Source organism: Antechinus flavipes, chromosome 3 (assembly GCF_016432865.1).
Source record: "Antechinus flavipes isolate AdamAnt ecotype Samford, QLD, Australia chromosome 3, AdamAnt_v2, whole genome shotgun sequence".
Classification (NCBI taxonomy): Eukaryota; Metazoa; Chordata; class Mammalia; order Dasyuromorphia; family Dasyuridae; genus Antechinus; species Antechinus flavipes.
In genome coordinates this window covers 78,516,692-78,536,663 of record NC_067400.1, presented here as the reverse complement: position 1 = coordinate 78,536,663, position 19,972 = coordinate 78,516,692, and the positions used below count along the sequence as shown (strand labels likewise).

At 33.6% G+C, this 19,972-nt stretch overlaps 1 protein-coding gene across 1 annotated transcript in view; it reads right to left on the bottom strand.

Annotated features, from left to right (window-relative positions):
- Nucleotides 1-15,359, bottom strand: part of INO80D (INO80 complex subunit D) — a 61,907-nt gene extending 46,548 nt beyond the window's left edge. Inside the window, exons 1-4 of the mRNA XM_051983711.1 lie at nt 15,262-15,359; nt 14,910-15,156; nt 9,255-10,000; nt 2,545-2,653 (exon numbers count right to left, since the gene is read on the bottom strand). Coding sequence (XP_051839671.1) covers nt 2,545-2,653; nt 9,255-10,000; nt 14,910-15,127 — 1,073 coding nt within the window. The 5' untranslated portion in view covers nt 15,128-15,156; nt 15,262-15,359. The remainder of the gene's footprint in view (nt 1-2,544; nt 2,654-9,254; nt 10,001-14,909; nt 15,157-15,261) is intronic.
- Nucleotides 15,360-19,972: the final 4,613 nt, after the last annotated feature.

Here is a 19,972-nt window from a genome sequence, read left to right as displayed (position 1 = left end):
ATGAAAACAAAAGATATCAAAAGAATTCAAAGCTTGACAATTGTCTGCCAAAAAAAAAAAAAAAAAAAGGTGATGAGGAACTGAGACTCTTACAGCTTCAATTAAAGGAAAGACTATAGAAAAAGATGATTGCTAGGTAAAAGTTAAATTGCCTTAAATCTGAATGAAATAAAAAAGCAAAAGAAAACAAAGGACTGGCCAAGGAAGAAGATGATGCATCATGGCAGAAAAAACAGGAAATAATTATTTATAATTGGATAAAATGTGAAAGGGATCTAGAACACTAAGAACCATACTCATTAACTGGGGTAGAGCTGAACAAATCATGAAATATGAATGTAATGAAATATTATTATATTAAGAAATGAATGAAACATGAGATTAACACTCAGATCCAAAGTCTGAGGACTGATATAGGAAAACCTATATCAATTGATAAAAAACAAAGAAAGCAGAACCAGAAGACCTAAAATAACAATAACAACAACAAAAATTATACTAAAAGGCTGCCAGCGAAATCGCAAGTGACCAGTCATGCTTTAGGAAAAGAGATGGTGAAATACATTTCTCTTATCTCAACAGATAGGTGGGCAGCTATGACTGTGGAATGTTACAAATAATGCTGGATGCAATTATTCTATGGGTCAATCTTTCTTAATTGTTTGGGAGGGGAGAAATAATGGGAAATAAATTGGACATAAAAAACAAAAGACATAACAAATAACTCATTTTTCCTAGAAAAGAACTGAGAAAAAGGTCATCTGTCCTAAAACAACTGAGCTGAACAAACTGGAAATAAACAAATATAGTAGAATATTATTTCACTGTAAAGGAAGGCTTGCAGGGGTCCTTAAACTTTTTAAATAGGGGGCCAGTTCACTGTTCCTCAGACTGTTGGAGGGCTGGTCTATAGTAAAAACAAAAACTTTGTTTTGTGGCCCTTTAAATAACGAAACTTCATAGCCCTGGGTGAGAGGGATAATCACCCTCAGCTGCCACATCTGGCCTGCAGGCCATAGTTTGAGGACTCCTGATTCAGAGATACATAGGCAAACTTCTATGAAATTTTGCAGAGTGAAAAAATCAAAGTGAAAAAATAATAATGCACATGATGATTACAATATTAATAAAAGCCACAAAACTCTAGCCAAATATAATGGTCAAAGTTAGGACATATCTAATAACTGAAAAATTATTTTTAGGGAACACATTTTAAAGACAGATTTGTTTAGGTTTTTATTGGGAAATGATTGCTATAGCAAAATAAATCCCATCAATACTTTTTTTAAAGGTTAAAGAGGGAAGAAATGTTTGTTTGTTTTTAAGGAATTGCTGAGCTTTGAATTTGTTCCCTAGGCTATGGGGAATCCTTAAAATTTTTTTTAGAAACAGAACACTATCATGGAAATGATATTTATGTACTTAGTGGGTGAATAAATAGGTGTGAATAAATTAATCAACAAGCATTTATCAAACAATTTCTGTGTCAAGCATTATACTTGGAATAAAAAGTAGTTCAAGTCCTCAAGGAATTTACATTCCAGAGGCAAAAGTCAGCAAATAAGAATGTGCAATATTCACTATCTTCTCAAAAAAGCAGAGAAATGGAACTGAATTTTCCTTGTCATGATGGTGCCTGTACTAGTGAAGTGCAATAGTCAAAAGAACCCTATATTTCCAGAGTATATTCCTCTTCTATTAAACAAAAAGCAATATCGTCTTTCAAAATTACATGATATAATGCTACCTTTCCAAGTTCCTGTTTAGAAGTCAGAACTAGAAAAGAAAGGTCAAAGTACATCTCATTTTTTTTTTGGTAAAGCTGGAAAAAAAAATAACATTGGAATTGAAAATATTGAAAATAACTACTGAAGTTGTCTTGTACGAGGTATTGCAAGGATGAATGTTGAAAACTATCTTTGCATGTACTTTGAAAAATAAAAAGCTATTATTATAATTTTTTAAAAACCCAACAAACTCCTTTTTAAAAAAATTGTCTTGTACACAGTTGTACAATACTAAGCAAAACTCAACAAATGTTAATTAAATAATGATGGGTCTAAACTTTCCAAAACTAAGAAAAATTCAAATATATTGGCCTTTCTGTTTCCTGGGGACAGGGGACATGGACACTATTTATGAAACAGTACAAATAATAAAAAACTGAATTTGGAAAGCAATGCTCAAGTCACTGCTCTGCCACTAAACAGCTATATTGCTTTGCATATATAACCCCTTTGGATTTCAGTTTCTCACCCATAAAAGAAGAGGTTGGACTTGATGATTTTTAAAGTCCCTTTTCAGCACCAGCATTCCATAAAGCCAATATCTATTCTAATTGAGTTGTAAAGGACAGATAAAGAAATGAGTTTACCAGGAAGTTCTACCAGATGAAGTGAATTTCTTAGAAGAAACACATTTTGCCATAGCTTCCTCTATCAAAAGACCCAACCCAATGTGACAGTCAAAGAAATTTAATGTCCATATACAAAATCTGTGTGTTACATAACTTAATTTATTTTTAATAAGAAAAGAAAGACTTACTCTTGTCTCTCATATCTGAGGGTTTCTCGGATGGACCATGCAACCTGGTATGGCGAGGCTTGCTCTGATTCCTCCAATTCTTCTCCACTATCTTCAGACCAGTCCAGCCCTGAGGCAGATGAGCAGATGACATATAGATAGAAAAATTAAAATTCAAAGAAATAATTTATCTTTGAATTTAGGAAATAAAAATCATTCAAAATTGTCCAAGCTAATAATGGTAGTACTACCATAATGTAAATAAATTCTATCTAAGATGCCTGTTTGATTCTAAGACATTACTACAATAGCTGATTAATATTCATTATTTTAAAAAACTGAACCTTAAATACAACAACAAAAAAAGTTTTCTATTCTTTATTAAAGATGTCTATCATCAGCAAGGATAAAAATAAGGAGCCATAGGATGTATTTTAAGATATAAGGAGATTTACAGTAAGGACATACTTCTATCCTAGCATTTATAGTTCACTGCTATGGATATTCCCTTTACCAGTGCGGATCACAATCCTTCTATAACTTGATAGTCTTCTTGAGTTGTTATAGTTAAACTGGCCATCACTTGGTTAAGCTGATAATAAGCTGTGAGAACTTAGGTAGGCAGAAGAAAATGGCTGGTTACTGTCCTTTGTTCACAAAGAAGACCAAACTGACATCATTATGTTAGAGTCAAGTTAGTGTGTCTGCCTGTGGCTGATCAGAGCAATATGTGCTCAGAATGCTCTGCCACAGGTCTGGACACAAAAAGTCCATGTGAACATTTGGAGCGAACTCTCAAACTTTGTACATCTCACATTTCTTCTGAGCTAATTCAATTCTGCTTTGCTCATAAAGCACAGTCCTTTTTCTGATGAAGGCATGCCATGCTGGGCAGTCCTGTGCCAGTGTCTCCCATGTCATACAATCAGTTCTAAAGTTTTTAAAAGAGACTTTGAGAGTGTCCTTGTATGGGTTTTTCCTGACCATTTTGTGAGTGCCAGCCCTGTTTGAGTTCTCCATAAAAGTCTTTTTTGACAAGTGTATATTTCAAATTCCTTTGCAGAGAGCACCTACTCCACTGAATTGCCACATTGTTTAAATGCCAAATGTATACTAGGCAGAACAAAATACAAAGTACATCAACAAGTAGTATGAAAATATCATTAAAAATTAAATATACCACAAACAAAAACACAAATCTGGGAGTTACAGGGAGAAAGCCTAAGGGAAGAGAGAAAAGGTAAACAAGAATAATCTGTATTCAGGACTGCTGAGCTCCATTTGCTTATGAAGTTTATAATGAATAAACTCAGATAAGAAAACAAGAGTATTTGAAGTGAATGAGGGAGTCACTTGCAGTGAAGGAGGGAAATGCAAAAATGGAGGTAAAAGACAAATTTTGCCAATTTCTTAATTTGGTCAGAGGCAACCCAATTTATCTTTAACTATTTGAAAACAGATAAAAACTATGTATGGAATTATTTTGGTAATGTACAACCAATTAAGAATAACCCTGCTCAAGTGATTTATGAAAGTTATATTTATTTTTTACATGGCTTACTTTGTTATAAAGGAGTTTCAATTCAAGAGCACTTATTAATCAAACTAAGTCTTTTCAGTTTAATGAGCCTTTACTTGTGCTCTAAGATAAAAAGAACTACCCCATCATTGAAAATTAAATTATATTTTGACAATTGAAAATATAGCACTCACTAACCCCTACACAGCAAGACTAAATTACAAATTGTACTGTTCTATTGTATTTACAATTGTATTTGACAAATAGTTTAAGAAGGACAAATGAAAGAAGGTAAAAACCACTGATGGTCAAATTTGACTATCAATTCACCTTCTAACTCACAATAATATATTTAGTCTTAAATAGCTTCAAAAGACCTCCAAAGATTTTATTGAAGATTATGGATACAATTTGAAATTCATTCAGTTCCTTCAGAAAAGTATGGTAAATTCCCCCTCCCCTTCAATTTTCTAGGATCCAAATTTAGAGAGGAGTAATAGGGGATGAAAAATAAATGACGTGACTTCTAACATTACTTTGAAGAACACTTAATTCTGAATGAATAAGATTATAATTCCACTTAAAATGAATTTCATTATATTAGTATAAATTTATATTATTTCTATTTTAAAAACTGGATTCTGCATATCCACTTTTTCTTTTATTTTTTAAATCTTAATTTCTAAAATCATTTTTATTTTCTGAGGGAAGGAATAAACATTTAATTTGCTCAGGGTCATAGAGCTAGTAAACATCTGAGGCTGAATTTAAATTCAGGGCTTCCAGACTCTAGGCTATATACTCTATCCACAGTACCACTGAGCAAGTGACACAAAGTCAGTCACAATCATGGAAATTCATTACTCAGTCTTTCACATGCATATGAAACTTTAAGTGACTTTGGCACTTAATATTACTTTTGTAAGTTCACCTTTAAAGATTTTGACTTTAGCAGAAGGACTTTCACCCAATTTCATTAAACAAGTATTTATTAGGTCTACTCTCTGGGCCAAGCACTGTTTTGGCCCTAGGGATATAAGGAGAAAGGGATACAGCCCTGACAACAAATGGGATGTCAGGGTAATGGAGGGAGACTAGGAAAAAGCCTCTTTTAGGAGATGGCCCTGAAGTTAATTCTTTTTTTTTTTTTTTTTTTTTGCTGAGGCAACTGGGGTTAAGTGACTTGCCCAGGGTCACACAGCCAGGAAGTGTTAAGTGTCTGACAATACATTTGAACTCAGGTCTTCCTGACTTCAGGACTGGTGCTCTATCCACCTAGCTGTCCCACTGAAGTTAATTCTTGAAAAGAATTAGAAATTCCAAAAGAATAAAGTTAGGAGGAAGAACATTTCAGGTGTAGAGGACAGCCCCTTCAAAGACAAGGAAGCAACAGACAAATTATTGTGTCTATCATGTCTGAATATTTTGCTAGCAGCATAGCAAACAGGCCAGTTTGACTGGAAGATAGAGTGTATGAGTGGGAGTAACAGGAACTAGGTTTAGAAAGACAGACTATAGTCAGATCTTAGAATCAAAAAAGGTATCTATGTTTGATTCTAGAATCACTAAGAAACTACTGCAATTTTTTAAACAGAGAAGTGTCAGACAGACCCGTATTTTGAAAACATTAATTTGGCAACCATATGGAGGATAGATTTTTAAAAAGCGGAGAAAATAGAGGCTACCTCAATAATCTTGTCAAGATGTGATGACGACTTGAAGTAGGGGAGTGTCAAGGAAATGAAGAGGTCAGATGCAAGAAATGTTGTGGAGCAGATGATGTGGTGGATGGAACACCAGCCCTGAAACCAGGAGGACCTGAGTTCAAATCTGGTCTCAGACACTTAACACTTCCTAATTGTGTGACCCTGGGCAAGTCACTTAACCCCAACTGCCTCATAAAAAGAAAAAGAAAACAAAGAAAGAAATTCTGTGGAGCCACCAAAATATGATAATTGGAAGATAGTCGCGCCCTTGACAGAAAATAGGGAAGTTATACTCAAATTGGATTCATCATTAAAAAAGTTAGGGATCATTCTCTCAAAAGATTTTAAGTGGGTTTATATATGTCAAAGAACAGCTAAGAAAAAAATCAACTGAAAAAATTATTGAGATTTAAGATTAGATAATATGTTGCTACTAAAATAAAGAAATTCTTAAATCTACACTCGAAATTACTGGCAAATGTAAGGTCACCTTAAAAGGCACATTACTTTGCTTTGCCAAATATAATATTCTAATTTACCCCAAAAGATACAGAGTCAATAATGAAATAATCACAATAGCAACAATTTCATTCTGTATACCACAAGTATATAATACACTATCTTTCATAGACAAAGGTGATGTCTCAGATCTACCATGAATAGCATAAGTGAAATAGGTTTAAGCTAAATCATCCAGACCCACTCACCTGGTTAACTTGGTGATCAATGTTACATACCTATGAAATGCCTAAGATGAGGAATGTTGTCTGTGATCATGGGAATGAATGTCTTGTCCTGGCATGAAACTATCTGAGCCTTAAAAATCAAAACTTTTCTAACCTTGACCTCATTTGTACTAGTTCTAATATAACCAACTAAGCTAACCAATAACAGATTATGGGTGAGCAGAGTTCCCTAATCTGGTCTTCTAGCTTCTAGAATGTTTCCTTTTGCTCTTGGCAAAACAAATATGATTTAGATGATTATATTTGCTAATGGATTTAAAAGTATTATTTTCCCAAAAAATAAACCTTCCTTTCAAAATTTTTATTTGAGTCCTAAAAATATGAATTCTGGTTAAAGACAAGTAAATATTTCCTGTTTCTTTTATGTTTGTAACATCAAAGATTAATTCGTAGATGCTATATTCTCATAGTTTTAGTTAGTCATTTTTAAAATTCAATGATACTAGGGAATGGGGTTATTTAAAAAGTTAAAAGTTACACTGTTGTAACTGAAAGCTGGTGGTGTCCTTGACAGAAACAGGGAAGTTATCTTTAAATTGGGCTCATCATAAAGAATGTAAAATGATAGTTGTTCTCTCATAGATTATTTAAAATGGGTTAAAATTTAAAGATTAAATTTTCCAAACACTTAAATAACTATTTCCTTGGATTTTTAGTTTACATAAGCTAGCTGAATTGATATTTATAAAACTACAAATATATTTCCCATTTTAATAACTTTGCCTTTACGCCCTAGTGCACTGTTGGTAGAGATGTGATATAGTTTAGCCATTCTGCAAAGCAATTTGGAACCATGTCCCCGAAATTATTAAATTGCACATACTCTTGGAATTGACTATACATACCACTATTGGGCCTACATCCCAAGGAGAGCAAAGAAAAAAGAAAAGAACCTATATGATCAAAAATACTAATATCAGCTTTTCATACTAGCCAAAATTTCGAGACTAAGATTGTGTATTAGGAAATGGACAAACAAATTATGGCATAGGAATATAATGGGAAATTATGATGCTATAAGAAATGATAAAAGGGACAGTTTTAACGAAAAGTGAGATTACTGTGAACTGATGCAGAAGGAAGCAAGCAAAATTAGAAAAAAATTTAACAGAGATAAGAAAAATCAACTTTGAATGAGTTAAAACTTTAATTAGTGCAATGATAAACTATAAATCAGAAGATAAAATAAACCACATCTGACAGAATACATTTGATGAACTTAAAATGCAGGCATAGACATTTTCACATAGGCTAATTCAGGAATTTGCCTGGCAGTATTATGCATATTTGCTAGATATGGTTTATTATGAAAGTGGTTGCTTCCAATGCCTGGAATTTTCTCCTGCCTCACCTCTGTCTTCTGACCTCCCTCAAGTGCCCAATAAAATCCCATGTTTTATGTTTTAAGTCTTTTTGTCTTACCTTTTTTGATTGGAGATCTCCAATTTATTTTGAATATACCTTGTTTGCATATAGTTATTTTTGCATGTTGTCTCCCCCATTATATTATAAGCTTCTTGAGAACCCTCGTTTTGGAGTCAGGAAGATCTGAATTCAAAGCCAGCCTCAGACACATACTTGCCATGTGATCATGGGCAAGTCACTTAACCTATCTCAGTTTCTTCATCTGTAAAATGGGGATAATAACCCCTCCCTGGGTTGTGGAGGATAGAACAAGGTAATATTTGTAAAACTTGCAAACCATATAGCACTACATAATGCTAGTTACTAGGAGGCAGCTAGATAGTGCAGTAGATGGAACACTAAAGGAACTCTGGGATCTGAGGCAAATCATTTCGCTTCTATTTTCTTCAGTTTCCTCTTCTGTGAAATAAATAGAGCCCCTGAAATAAACAGTAATAGAGTCCCTGAACCTCTTAGGGTTGTTCTGAAGATAAGTTAATATTTTAAAATGCTTTTCAAACCTTAGAGTATATATAAATGCTAACTATCGTGATTTTTTTTTTTTGGTCTTTTTTTAGCCCCAGCCTTATCACATAATAGGATAAATGTTTGTTGAACTGACTTAATTTTCACTTTGAGTTTTATTATTGTGGCTATTCATATGAGGGGAAGGTGGAAATGGAAGAGAGAGAACACAATAATATGCAATAATAATTACAATTTTTAAAATTAACTCTCACATGACACTTTATAATCAGCTAATTTACACATTTTAACAGAATATTTTGCTGTAGAAAGAAATGTAGGGGGGCAGATGGTGGGTGCAGGGGATAGAGTACCAGTCCTGAAGTCAGAAAGATCCGAATTCAAATCTGGCCTCAGACACTTCACACTTCCTTGCTGTGTGACACTGGGCAAGCCACTTAACCCCAATTGCCTCAACAAAAAAAAAAAAAAGAAAGAAAGAAGAAAGAAAGAAAGAAAGAAAGAAAGAAAGAAAGAAAGAAAGAAGAAAGAAAGAAAGGAAGGAAGAAGGAAGGAAGAAGGAAGGAAGAAAGAAAGAAAGAAAAAAGAAAGAAGAAAGAAAGAAAGAAAGAAAGAAAGGAAGGAAGAAAAAAGAAAAGAAAGAAAGAAAGAAGGAAGGAAGGAAGGAAGGAAGGAAGGAAGGAAGAAGGAAGGAAGAAAGAAAGAAAGAAAGAAAGAAAGAAAGAAAGAAAGAAAGAAACTTTGGGGTATACCCAAAGAGGAAACAACAACTCTGAAACACAAAAGCAATGATGAGAAGCCCAGATGTGTCAGTTGCCAGCTCTTTGGTCTGTCCCTAGATCCCTAGGCCAGAGATGATTATCCACTCACCTAGATGGGGAAACAGATCTGTGTCCAGCTGCCGTCTCCGAGTGCACAGTTTCACCAGTCTCTGCAGCCGACTCATGCAAGCTGAGTGTGGAGAGAAGGCCGTGGCTTTCATGAGGACCCGGTCAGTCCGGGGCGGGTCCGCAGCAGGAGCCCTACCGGAGGGCGGGAGAGGCAGGGGTCTCTTCTGGGACGACTGCCTGGCTTGTGCTATAGTGTGTGTGGTGGGTGCCACTCCCTGCATTGGTAGGCTGGTGTTCTGAGGTGGAGGGGACTTGCAGACCAGACCCTGCGGCAGCCCTGGAGGCTTTAAAGAAGTCGATAAAGGTGGCAGATGGGCGTGCTGCTGCGGAGGCTGCTGCTGCAAAGGTGCAGGAGGGGGGCTAAAGTGCTCTTGGCGGACTTTTAAAATCTCTGTCTCTCTCTGGCGTTGCCGATTCTGGGCCAGCTTACTCTGCAACTTCTTCCTCACAGTTGCCCCTTTCTTTAGGTCATCATCTTCCTCATTGAAAGCAAAAGGATCTTCCAACTCTGTCTCCAGGTAGTGGAGAGGGACCCTCGCCCCTGGTGGTGACAGGGACATTCCATCAAGTCCATTGGGCATCTTCAAGGCCAGGGTGGGCACCGTCAGGCTGAAGGCCATGGTATCCATCTGGTGCCTGGCCTTCGCCTCCTCTAGTGGGTCATTCTTTTTCTTCCTCTCTTTTTTCGGTATAAAGCCAAGTACCTGCAAGTGGCTGTTGCAGTACCTTTAAAAAAATGCATACACAGTAAGTTCTGGATTTCCTTTGGACAGGATAAACAGAGCTAAATGAAGGCCCCAAGACCCATTTGGGTACTTGAAAAGTGGTTGTTAAAAGCCACACTCCCTAAAAAATGAGAATTTTTATACTGACATTTCAGGATAATTAGCAAGACTAGGCTGAAATGGCCATTTAAAAAGACCCAAACAACAAAAGATGTTCTTTTCATTTTATACATCAACTAAGGCATTTTAAGGTGATATGGGGCATCTTTGGTTTAGAAGGGTTTCAGTGCTATGAGTGTCATGTTTCTTCTAGTAATCTCCAGCTAAAGAGCGCAATGGAACATGGCTAGCTAAGCCAAGAACCCAGTCTTCCCTCCTAGTTATTTATTTTATCTTACTCAGAGGACAAAAGTTGGGGAGAGCAGGCAAGCCTTCCATTCTCCATAAATGATCACACTTTTCAACAATGTTTTACAGAGTTCTCTTTAAAGAAAAGGATAAGTAGACTTGTGATGGAGAGAGCCATCTGCATCCAGAGAGAGGATTTTGGAGATTGAATGTGGGTCACAAGATACTATTTTCACCTTTTTTGTTGCTTGTTTGCTTCCCCCACCCCTTTCTCAGTTTTTTCCCTTTTTGATCTGATTTTTCTTGTGCAGCATGATAAAACGTATAGCAGAATTTCACATGTTTAACATACCTTAGATTACTTGCTGTCTAGGGGAGGAGATGTGGGGAAAGGAAGGGAAAAAATTTGGAACACAAGGTTTTGCAAGAGTGAATACTGAAAACTATCTTTGCATATATTTTGGAAAAAAAAAACCTATTATTCAAAAAGTAAAATAAAAAATAAAGGGAAGGATAATAACACAAGTATTCCATAAACATTTTAATGGAATTTATAGGAACCATAAATGCTATGTCCAATAGAGTATGTGTGTGAGTGTGTGCACACACACTTATATAACAGAGAAGGATGTGTGTGATGTGTGTGTATGTGTGTGTGTATATATACATATCTTTACTTATACTTCTATTGTAAATTAAAAACCTATTTCTTTCAATTAATATCTCTTTAGTATGTTACTGACATTAGTGCCGAATTGGGCATATGTATTTCTGTAAGTAAATCCCTGTAAGTCTCTCACTTTTTACAGAATAATTTCTATCTAAGATAGAAAAAATAGACAAGTCTTACATATTTGACTGTGCTAGCTTAAGAACCACTGGCTTGCAACATATTTGAAGAGGATGAACTAAAGAAACAAGTATATGGGGATGATACTATGTAAATGCACATAAAACTCTGGTTCAGTAAATAATTTTAATTTCACTAATTTTAAAGATAAATTTAAAATAATTTCACAGCTTTTATTTAGGCCTCAAATCAATCTTTTCTCCTCCCTTGAACAGTTTTCTTTTGTCAATGTGCATATATATTGTCCCAACTACAAGTGACCTTACTTTTTTGTATTAATATAATAATCTATAAATTGACACACACACCCCATCCTTACCATAATTGTTAAAAAAAAAAAAGAAATACTGACAATTCTGTTTATCTCTCATATAACTTTCCTATGTAGTGTAACTCTAGTGAGATTCTAAAACAATGATTTTTAACCTTTTTTGTGTCGTGGATCTCTTTTGGCACTCTGGTAGAAACTATGAACCTCTTTCCACAATACTGTTTTAAATTTATAAACAATATAGGGTTACAACAGAAACAATTACACTGAAAAACAGTCATCAAAAAATTTTTTTAAGTTCATGAACAAACCACAGGTAAAGATCTCCTGTTTTAAAATTATTTACAAAAAGACTAATCTCTAATCTATGTGTACAAAGCATGACAAATGGACAGAGGCAGCCACAGAAATGGGAAAACCTGGTTTCAAGTTCCCACTTTTGATACTGTTACCTTAGGTAAGTCATTTAATTTTTCAGTGCCTCAGCTAATAGTCTAAATTTGTAAGTAAAAGAGCAGTTGCAGAACTGCATTGATGGGGAGTTCCTCATCCAAAGTTCTGTGTACTTATGAATAAAAGTGTAGACTACTCCCCTCCAAATATATAAATATACACAAGTTCTCTGGGAATATAAACAGGAAATTAATTATCAATTAAAATATAGTTTTCACATATTGCCAATTATCTATCATTTCTGATTATCTATGCCAAGAAATTCCCATACTGCTTTGAATATTCAAGAACTGATTTTGTGACATCACTAAAAATTTAATACAAAATTAAGACAAATTATAAAAGATTGATTGTTAAAATAACTTTTAAAAATAAAAATCTTTGGCAAAAACCTGAGCTGACTAAATTGTTTGTAAGTTGTTATCCTCTCTTTCCCCCTCCCCATTAGACTATAAATTCCTCAAAAGAAGAACCTATTTTTTGCCTTTCCTTGTATCCTCACTGCTTAGTAGAGTGCCTGGCACATGGCAGGCAGGTACTTAATACATGGTACTGACTTTATAATTCAAAGTAAGGAAAAAAACTAACAAAAAATAATCATTCTGGTACTTCCATTGAGTATAATACAATGCAATTCATTCTGTTTTAGTAAGAAAGGGCCTCTTAAAGCAGAAGCATTAATATATTTGGCCAAACTGTAAGCCATTCAATATTAAGAAGTTTCCTAAATTCTCCAACTCATCAAAATTATATTGTAAATTACTATCCTTAGTAGTCTGCTAAAAAAAAAAAAAACACCCTATAAAACAATTTTAAAATATTCACCTTAATTATCCAAGAAGAACTTTATTATGAATACTAATATATCTTTTTTTTTTGTTACCTATAGAAGAAGCAAACAAATATAGCCTTGTAACCATGAATAGCAGTTGTAAACAGGTAATATTATGATAGTAATATTATGATCTAGATTTCTTCAAGTTATTTTAAAAACATTATTCTTCTCCCAAGTTCTGGTCTCGCAAATTAGAAGTAATTTTGATTTAGATTTTTTTTAGGATTTGAAAAACAACAGATTCTAATGACATCTGAGTCAATATAGAATACAGAAAAAGAAAATATAATATTGAGTTGTGGTATCATCCTGTAAAAATATCTAAATTAGTATTTAATCATAGCATCTCCTAATAGATTTATGAGGAATTAACAGTCTATCCTTAGTCCATCTTTGTCTTTTAAAAAATCTTAAGTATACTTCAGAGCTAAAAAGTGAAAGAAAAGAGGTTATCTGAAATGCCTATAACATTGTGGGGAACTTCTGATTGGCCTCTCATTTTAATTTGTGCTCTTAACTCTGGTAATAATAAGTCTTTAGTACTGGCCCTTGGGAAAATATCCAAGATTGGCAAATGCGTCAATGCTGAACTAAATTTAAAAGCAAAATTATATAGATATTAAAAAATGCTACTTAAGGCAATGAATTAATTTATGTTCATCCATCATCCTAAAATAAAGAGTAATGAGAAATTGTAATTTTCAGGCTACTTATTAATCTATAAAATCAAATTCTGTCATGCACATTTTCTACAAAGTATGAGTCTTTTTTTCATCTAAGATTAAACTTTTATTTCTTCCCTCACTAAACAACTGTCTATAACTTTCAGGTATTGTAATTTGAAGCCTGAAGTGCTGATTAGTAATTCTAAGGGAGGACTCCCAAATCACTACATCAAACCACACAGTCATTTTGCTATGATCTCATTTTATACAAATTATTTATTTCACACATTAAATGTAAATTACAGGTCTAGATGCTCACCAGAACAACTTTTATACTCCAATCAAACAGATATTTACTTGAAAACAGAAAGGTGAAAGCTGAGTCTCAGGTTTTCCCTCCAATGGAAATATAATACATAAAAAAAATGCAAAACTAAAATTATGATTTTCAGTTACTTATATAAAAACAATATATCCAGTTTTTCAAGGGATAGCTAAAATTGTTGGGAAAATGTGCAATATTTGCTCTACTGTATAATCCTCTACATGAGTAAATAAAGTAATAAATAGGATGGACATTGCTCTTTGATGATGAAGAAAATCAGAAAGGGAAAAGTAGCCCATAAAAAAAGAATATGAATTCTCTTAAGAACATGCAAGATGTATGATCAGCAGCAGATCATCTCTTTCAATTCATGTATACATTTTATCATAAAACTTATTTCTAAGACATTGTTTTCTTAGAAGGAATTTTCTTGGGCATCATTTTTCAGTTTATAACTTAGAACTACTTTAGATGTAAAAACAAAGTTTTGTGTTCTGTGAGTACATTATATATATTTTAATACCAAACTTTATTGTCACAAAAAGGCTTAAAAATCATTTTAAAAGAAAATAAAACCTGAATAATAAATTTAATAGGAAAGATTGAAATATAATCCAATGACATTTCTGGTTTTCCTTTTTTTTTTTTTAAGAAATATATACCTATATAGCCACCCTTTAGCCAAAAATGTCAAAATCCTTGTAAAAATATTTAATTTCATAATCATCTTTCCTGCAACATTCTGTTTTTTAAAATGTCTACAAAATAGTTTTCATTAGCACCAATGAAAGATTTTCTGAATGCCATCTTAATCAATAAGTGACCAGTGAGCTTATATATGAGAAAAAAATTCCTTTTTTAATTGTTTTCATTTAAATAACTAATAAACTTAAAGGAGTCAGAGACTTCTTTGCAAGGTCTTCATAAGCTATAGAAATAATAGCAAATTTTGTGGAGGAAAAAAGTTTAATAGTTAATTCTGGATTGCCTATAAAATTAAGAGGGAAAAATACTTGAACATGCTTTACTGGAACACTTCTTTTACAAATATTCCCTAATCCCCAAAGAATAAAAATACAATCTAAGCAAAAAATAAATAACAAAAACCAAAAAATCCAAATCACAATCCATATTAATTACATATAGGCCCTAAAAAGTCTTACCTGCGATCCTCAGATTTGGGGATGGGGTTGGTGCAGCGTTGGCTGTTATACTTGGCCACATATTCACATTGCTTGAAGGGGGCAGTCTTGTCCTCCAGAACGTGTCTGATACAGAAAGCGTAGCCGTTGAGCCGCCGCTGCTTGCACAGTTTGGGGCTATATGAGCACAAGGGCTTATTGTCAACCTCAGAGAAGTGTATGTGTTTCCCTTCATACATCACGTGACTCTATTCCTTGTGAACATCAGCTAAAAGATGGCCAAAAAAAGAATCAATATGTAATCAAAATGTGTCCAAATGTATAAAACTTAAAATTTACATTTCATTGATGGATTCTGGACAAAAAGTCATACCTGATTTTAAATCTTCTGTACCATATCAATGTTAAGAAAGAGCCCCAAGGACACTTCTATTCTGGAATGCTGCAGAATCAAGATGAAACAGATTGTCTATGAAAATATAAAAAGACCTAGTTAACAACTTGAAATAAACAGAACATTACTTAATTTAAAAAGTAATTTATTCAATATAATTCAACATCTTAACTAAGAGACTTTAATTACTACTAAGAAACTAAAAGACATATTACAAAACTTAGAAATTATTCCAAGATATCAAATTTAATAATATGAATTCAAGTTAAACCTTGTAAATACCTAATAACAAGAAGAATTTTTCCATAAATGAAGGATATTTTCATTAGTTACCAATGTCACATCTAAACTCTTTAAATACAAAAGTAATTTTCTTTAACACTAAAAGTACTCAGCAGAAACTCATTTTGTAAAACCAATAGAAGACTGGTTAAAGTGTTAAAAAAATTGCCTACGGAATATTCAAACAGCTAATTCATTACAATAATAAAATATAATGCTTTGTGATTTATAAAGCATTTTCTTCCCAGTAGTCCTGTGAGGAAAACAGATAAAATGGTGTTTTACATCCATTATCTTATTTGACCTTTCCAGCAGTCTAAGGTAGCCAGTTAGATAGTACTATTTCAATTTGCAGATGGGGAAACTAAGGTACAAAATGAGTAAGTGATTTGTTCAAAATAACACCCTCAAAAATGGCAGCATCAGGTCACCTGCCTCTACATAAAAGGCTTTTCCCACTATACTTTAATGTTTCTTAACGTCAAAAGCTTCTTTCTTCATTGCAGACCCTATCCTTCTAAGGTAACTTTGTATTTGTTTTATATTACCACTGAGTCTATAAATTCCTAGAGGACAAAATCCAGGGTCCTATTTTTCAGTTAACATCATATTATTTAACACACTGATTCTTTTATAAGTATTACTATTTATAAAAGTGTTATGAGTAGTAAGGAATATTTTCCTCTCTTCTTTTCCAAAGAAATTTTCAATAACTACCTTTACATATACCGTGTCCGCCAGTATTAGTGATATTTTATGCTAGATTACAACATCTATGACAAATCAATCATCAACTGGCAAAACTGAAACAGATATTAAAGATCATCTAGTAAACATTCATTGTACAGCTGAAGATAATCAAGTTGAGAGAAGTGACTTGTTCACAGACATTAGATCAGACAACAGCATAATTTAATTTCAAGGAATGAAATACTCCCTCTCATGGAACAGGATAGGAAATGCCTAGAACTACTGAATGATAATATAAGAATAAACACATTTTCCTTCATACTGCCAGCCAGTTTTGAGTGGAGAGATAAAAACAAAGTAGGAAGGGAAAGATTTAAGGAAATATTTCTTGAATCAACCAGGTTCTCAGTTCCCCAGGAATTCCTGGACTCTTGTCTGGAGTTGTCTTTCAGTCATTTTTTTCCAGTCATGTCCTACTCTTCAAGACATCATTTGGAGTTTTTTTTTCACAAAGATATGGGATTGATTTGCCATTTCCTTCTCCAGCTCATTTTACAGGTGAGGAATTAAGGCAAACAGGGTTAAATGACTTGCCCATGATCTCAAAACTAATAAGTATCTGAGACCAGATTTAAACTCAAGATGAACCTTCCTAATTCCAGGCTCCACTCTATTCACTGCACCACCTAGCAGCCCTTTGAAGGGGTACAAGAAGTCAAAACTATTTTCATACTAATTATAATGCATCTTAATTTCTAATACAGGAAATGTTGATAAATATAACCCATATAAACAAAAAACATGCTTTAGTCCTCAATAATTTTTAAGAGTATACATGAGTCCCAAGAACAAAAAGTTTGAGAACTACTAAATTAGGGAACATCCAAAGATTCTTTTCAGATTTCTCAAGTGAAGAAGGTAAAAGTTTCATTTATTTTTTCTAAGTAGATTTTTCCTTTCTAATATCATGAGACTTGACTAGGAATAAGATTCTTTACTTCTTACAAAAAAGCATCTAGGAAATTTCAAATTGTATCCTTTAAAAGTAGCTAGTTATTCAAATTAATTATTTCCTACCAAAAATGCCAGTACACTGAAAAAAAAAAAAATTTAACTAGAAGAATCTGATTCATGTGTCCGCCACAGCTTAGTTGTTATTCCTTGGCAGGTTCTAAACTTAACTGTAATTCGAAATTTAAATTTACATAAGAGATCTTTTATACTTGGTACAAAGTGGGGAAAAGACCTAATATGCAATCACAATTCACAAAATATCCACTAAAAACATCTCTTGTTACACATATAATACAAAAGACAAATCCACACACATACATATACATTGGAAATGGACTCAGGCAGGTAAACTAATTAGAAAGCACACACATGGAGTCAATTTAATTCAGCAAACATTTATGAAGTACCTGCTGCATGGAGAGATCAACAGTGTTGATCTCTGTGTAATATAGATATGATACAGATATAGATAGTGGCATAAAAATCCAGCCGACGTCCCTTCAGCAAAGACTGTTCATTCAGCCAATCTCTCAGTAAGCCCATAGGCAACAGAGCCTATATAGCTCTGGAGGTAGCAAAAGCTGAGGGCTCCAATAAGTGAACCCCAGGATAATGAGAAAACCCCCAGGCACTCAGTGCCTGAAGTCCCTAACACTCTATCCTGAGATACAGATACCAGAGAGGAAACTTTCCAATAATCTGAGAAGACAAATTCTGAAAAGTGGAGATCAGTACAGATAGACCCAGGTGACTCAGAGCTTCCAGGAAAAAAAAAGCAGTTCAATTATCATAGAATTATACTCAGATTAACAAAAGACATGGTAGCTCTTGCTAAAAACCAGAGATCTTAGAACATAACATTTTTGAGAGGTAAACAATAAAGGTATACAATCATTTACTCTACAAAATCTGAGATATAATCAGGAGTGAGAAATGATCCTTTAATGGAATAGAGCACTTTCAAGTATTCCAGATGACTATACCAGGGCTAATTAAGTAAGAACTCTGAAATAAAGAAACACGAGTCCAGAAAAACCTAGAAAGGTAAACATATCTGAGCAAATGGAAAGAATAATATGATGATGTAGTACTAACAATCTAATGGGGAGGAAGGGGAAAAAAGAAACAAGTGCTACCCACCTCCTAACAGAGAGATGATGGGGATACAACATACATTTCTGGATATGGCCACTGCATGGATTTATTTTGCTTGTCTATGCATACCATTACAACAAAATTTTTCTTTGTTTCTTTCTTTAAGCTAATTAGGGTAGAGGTCTGAGATGAAGCAGGGATGCTTCTCCCCCCTCCACCCTCCCCGCCAAAAAAAAAAGAGGAGCAACAAAACTTTTCTTTTAATTCATAGAAGAAAACAAAAGGAATTTCAGAAGGGAAGAAAGGTACGGCAGTTTTGAAAGTAAGAGCAGAATTTATATATATATATATATATATATATATACAATCAGGAGTGAGAAATGATCCTTTAATGGAATAGAGCACTTTCAAGTATTCCAGATGACTATACCAGGGCTAATTAAGTAAGAACTCTGAAATAAAGAAACATGAGTCCAGAAAAACCTAGAAAACAGGTGTTTTTTTTAAAAAACTGTGTGAAATAAAGATACATAGTTTCATACAGAATCTTCTTTTTGTTTTCTTCTTTGTATATGGAAATGATTTTGGGGGGAATATTTTAAGTTCTAAATTTATAAAAAATAAAAATAAAGCAATTGATTCTATAACTTCTTGCAATAAAGGAAAAAAAAACAAAGAATCAATACTATCTAATACTTTGTTAGTGACTGGAAACCCAAAAAAAAAAAAAAAAAAGAAGTAAATTTCATAATCATTGCCCTCAACAGTCTAAAATCTATTGAAAGACAAGACTTAGAAAAATGAAAGAAAGGGGAAAAGGAAAATGGGGGTGACAACTCATGGAAGGGAGTAGAACAGAGTTATTACCTACACTTTCATAGTTTGCCACTATCTTCTCACCAAATGTTCACCAGAACATAGAGTCATTAAAATATTCCTGGTTGCTATTTACAATGTGCTTCCTAAGCATAGATTAATAAAGTAATTTCTCAAGCACAAATATTATCAGTCTGAAACTTATGGAATTCTGAAGATTGCAAAAAATTTGCAAAGTTCTTATATAACTGTAGAAAATTTTAAATGTTTCAGTGATTTGTCACATCTCCATATGTGACACACCTGTAATTCATACTTGGAATTTTACATAAATTCTTAAGTTCTAACGATATCCTTACAATGTTTACTATCTATGTATTCAATTTTCTCCCCAATCTCCCAGTACAGAATCTAATCAGCTCTTAGGATTTCTCAACACTACTATGAAGAAGTCAAAAGCTGGCATAAATTATCTTTTATCTTCCATAATCACACAAATAATGTAGCATATAATTTCTATCTTTAATATTCTTTAAAACAGCAATAATCACAACCTCTCTGTTTTGAGTACCTTTTAATAAACATGTTCTCTTTACCTTTAAGGTTATAGGACCCAAATGGTTGTGGAAGAGAAAATGAGGCAGGTGATCTTGCATAGCCTTCCCTTATTTAAATCCAACTCACTTGCATATCATGGCCTCACCTTCCTGATATCATGGTCCTCTTGGAGGAGGAAGGAAAAACAACAACAAGACAGCATATCTTTGACTAGGTCTTTTTTATTGTGTCCTAT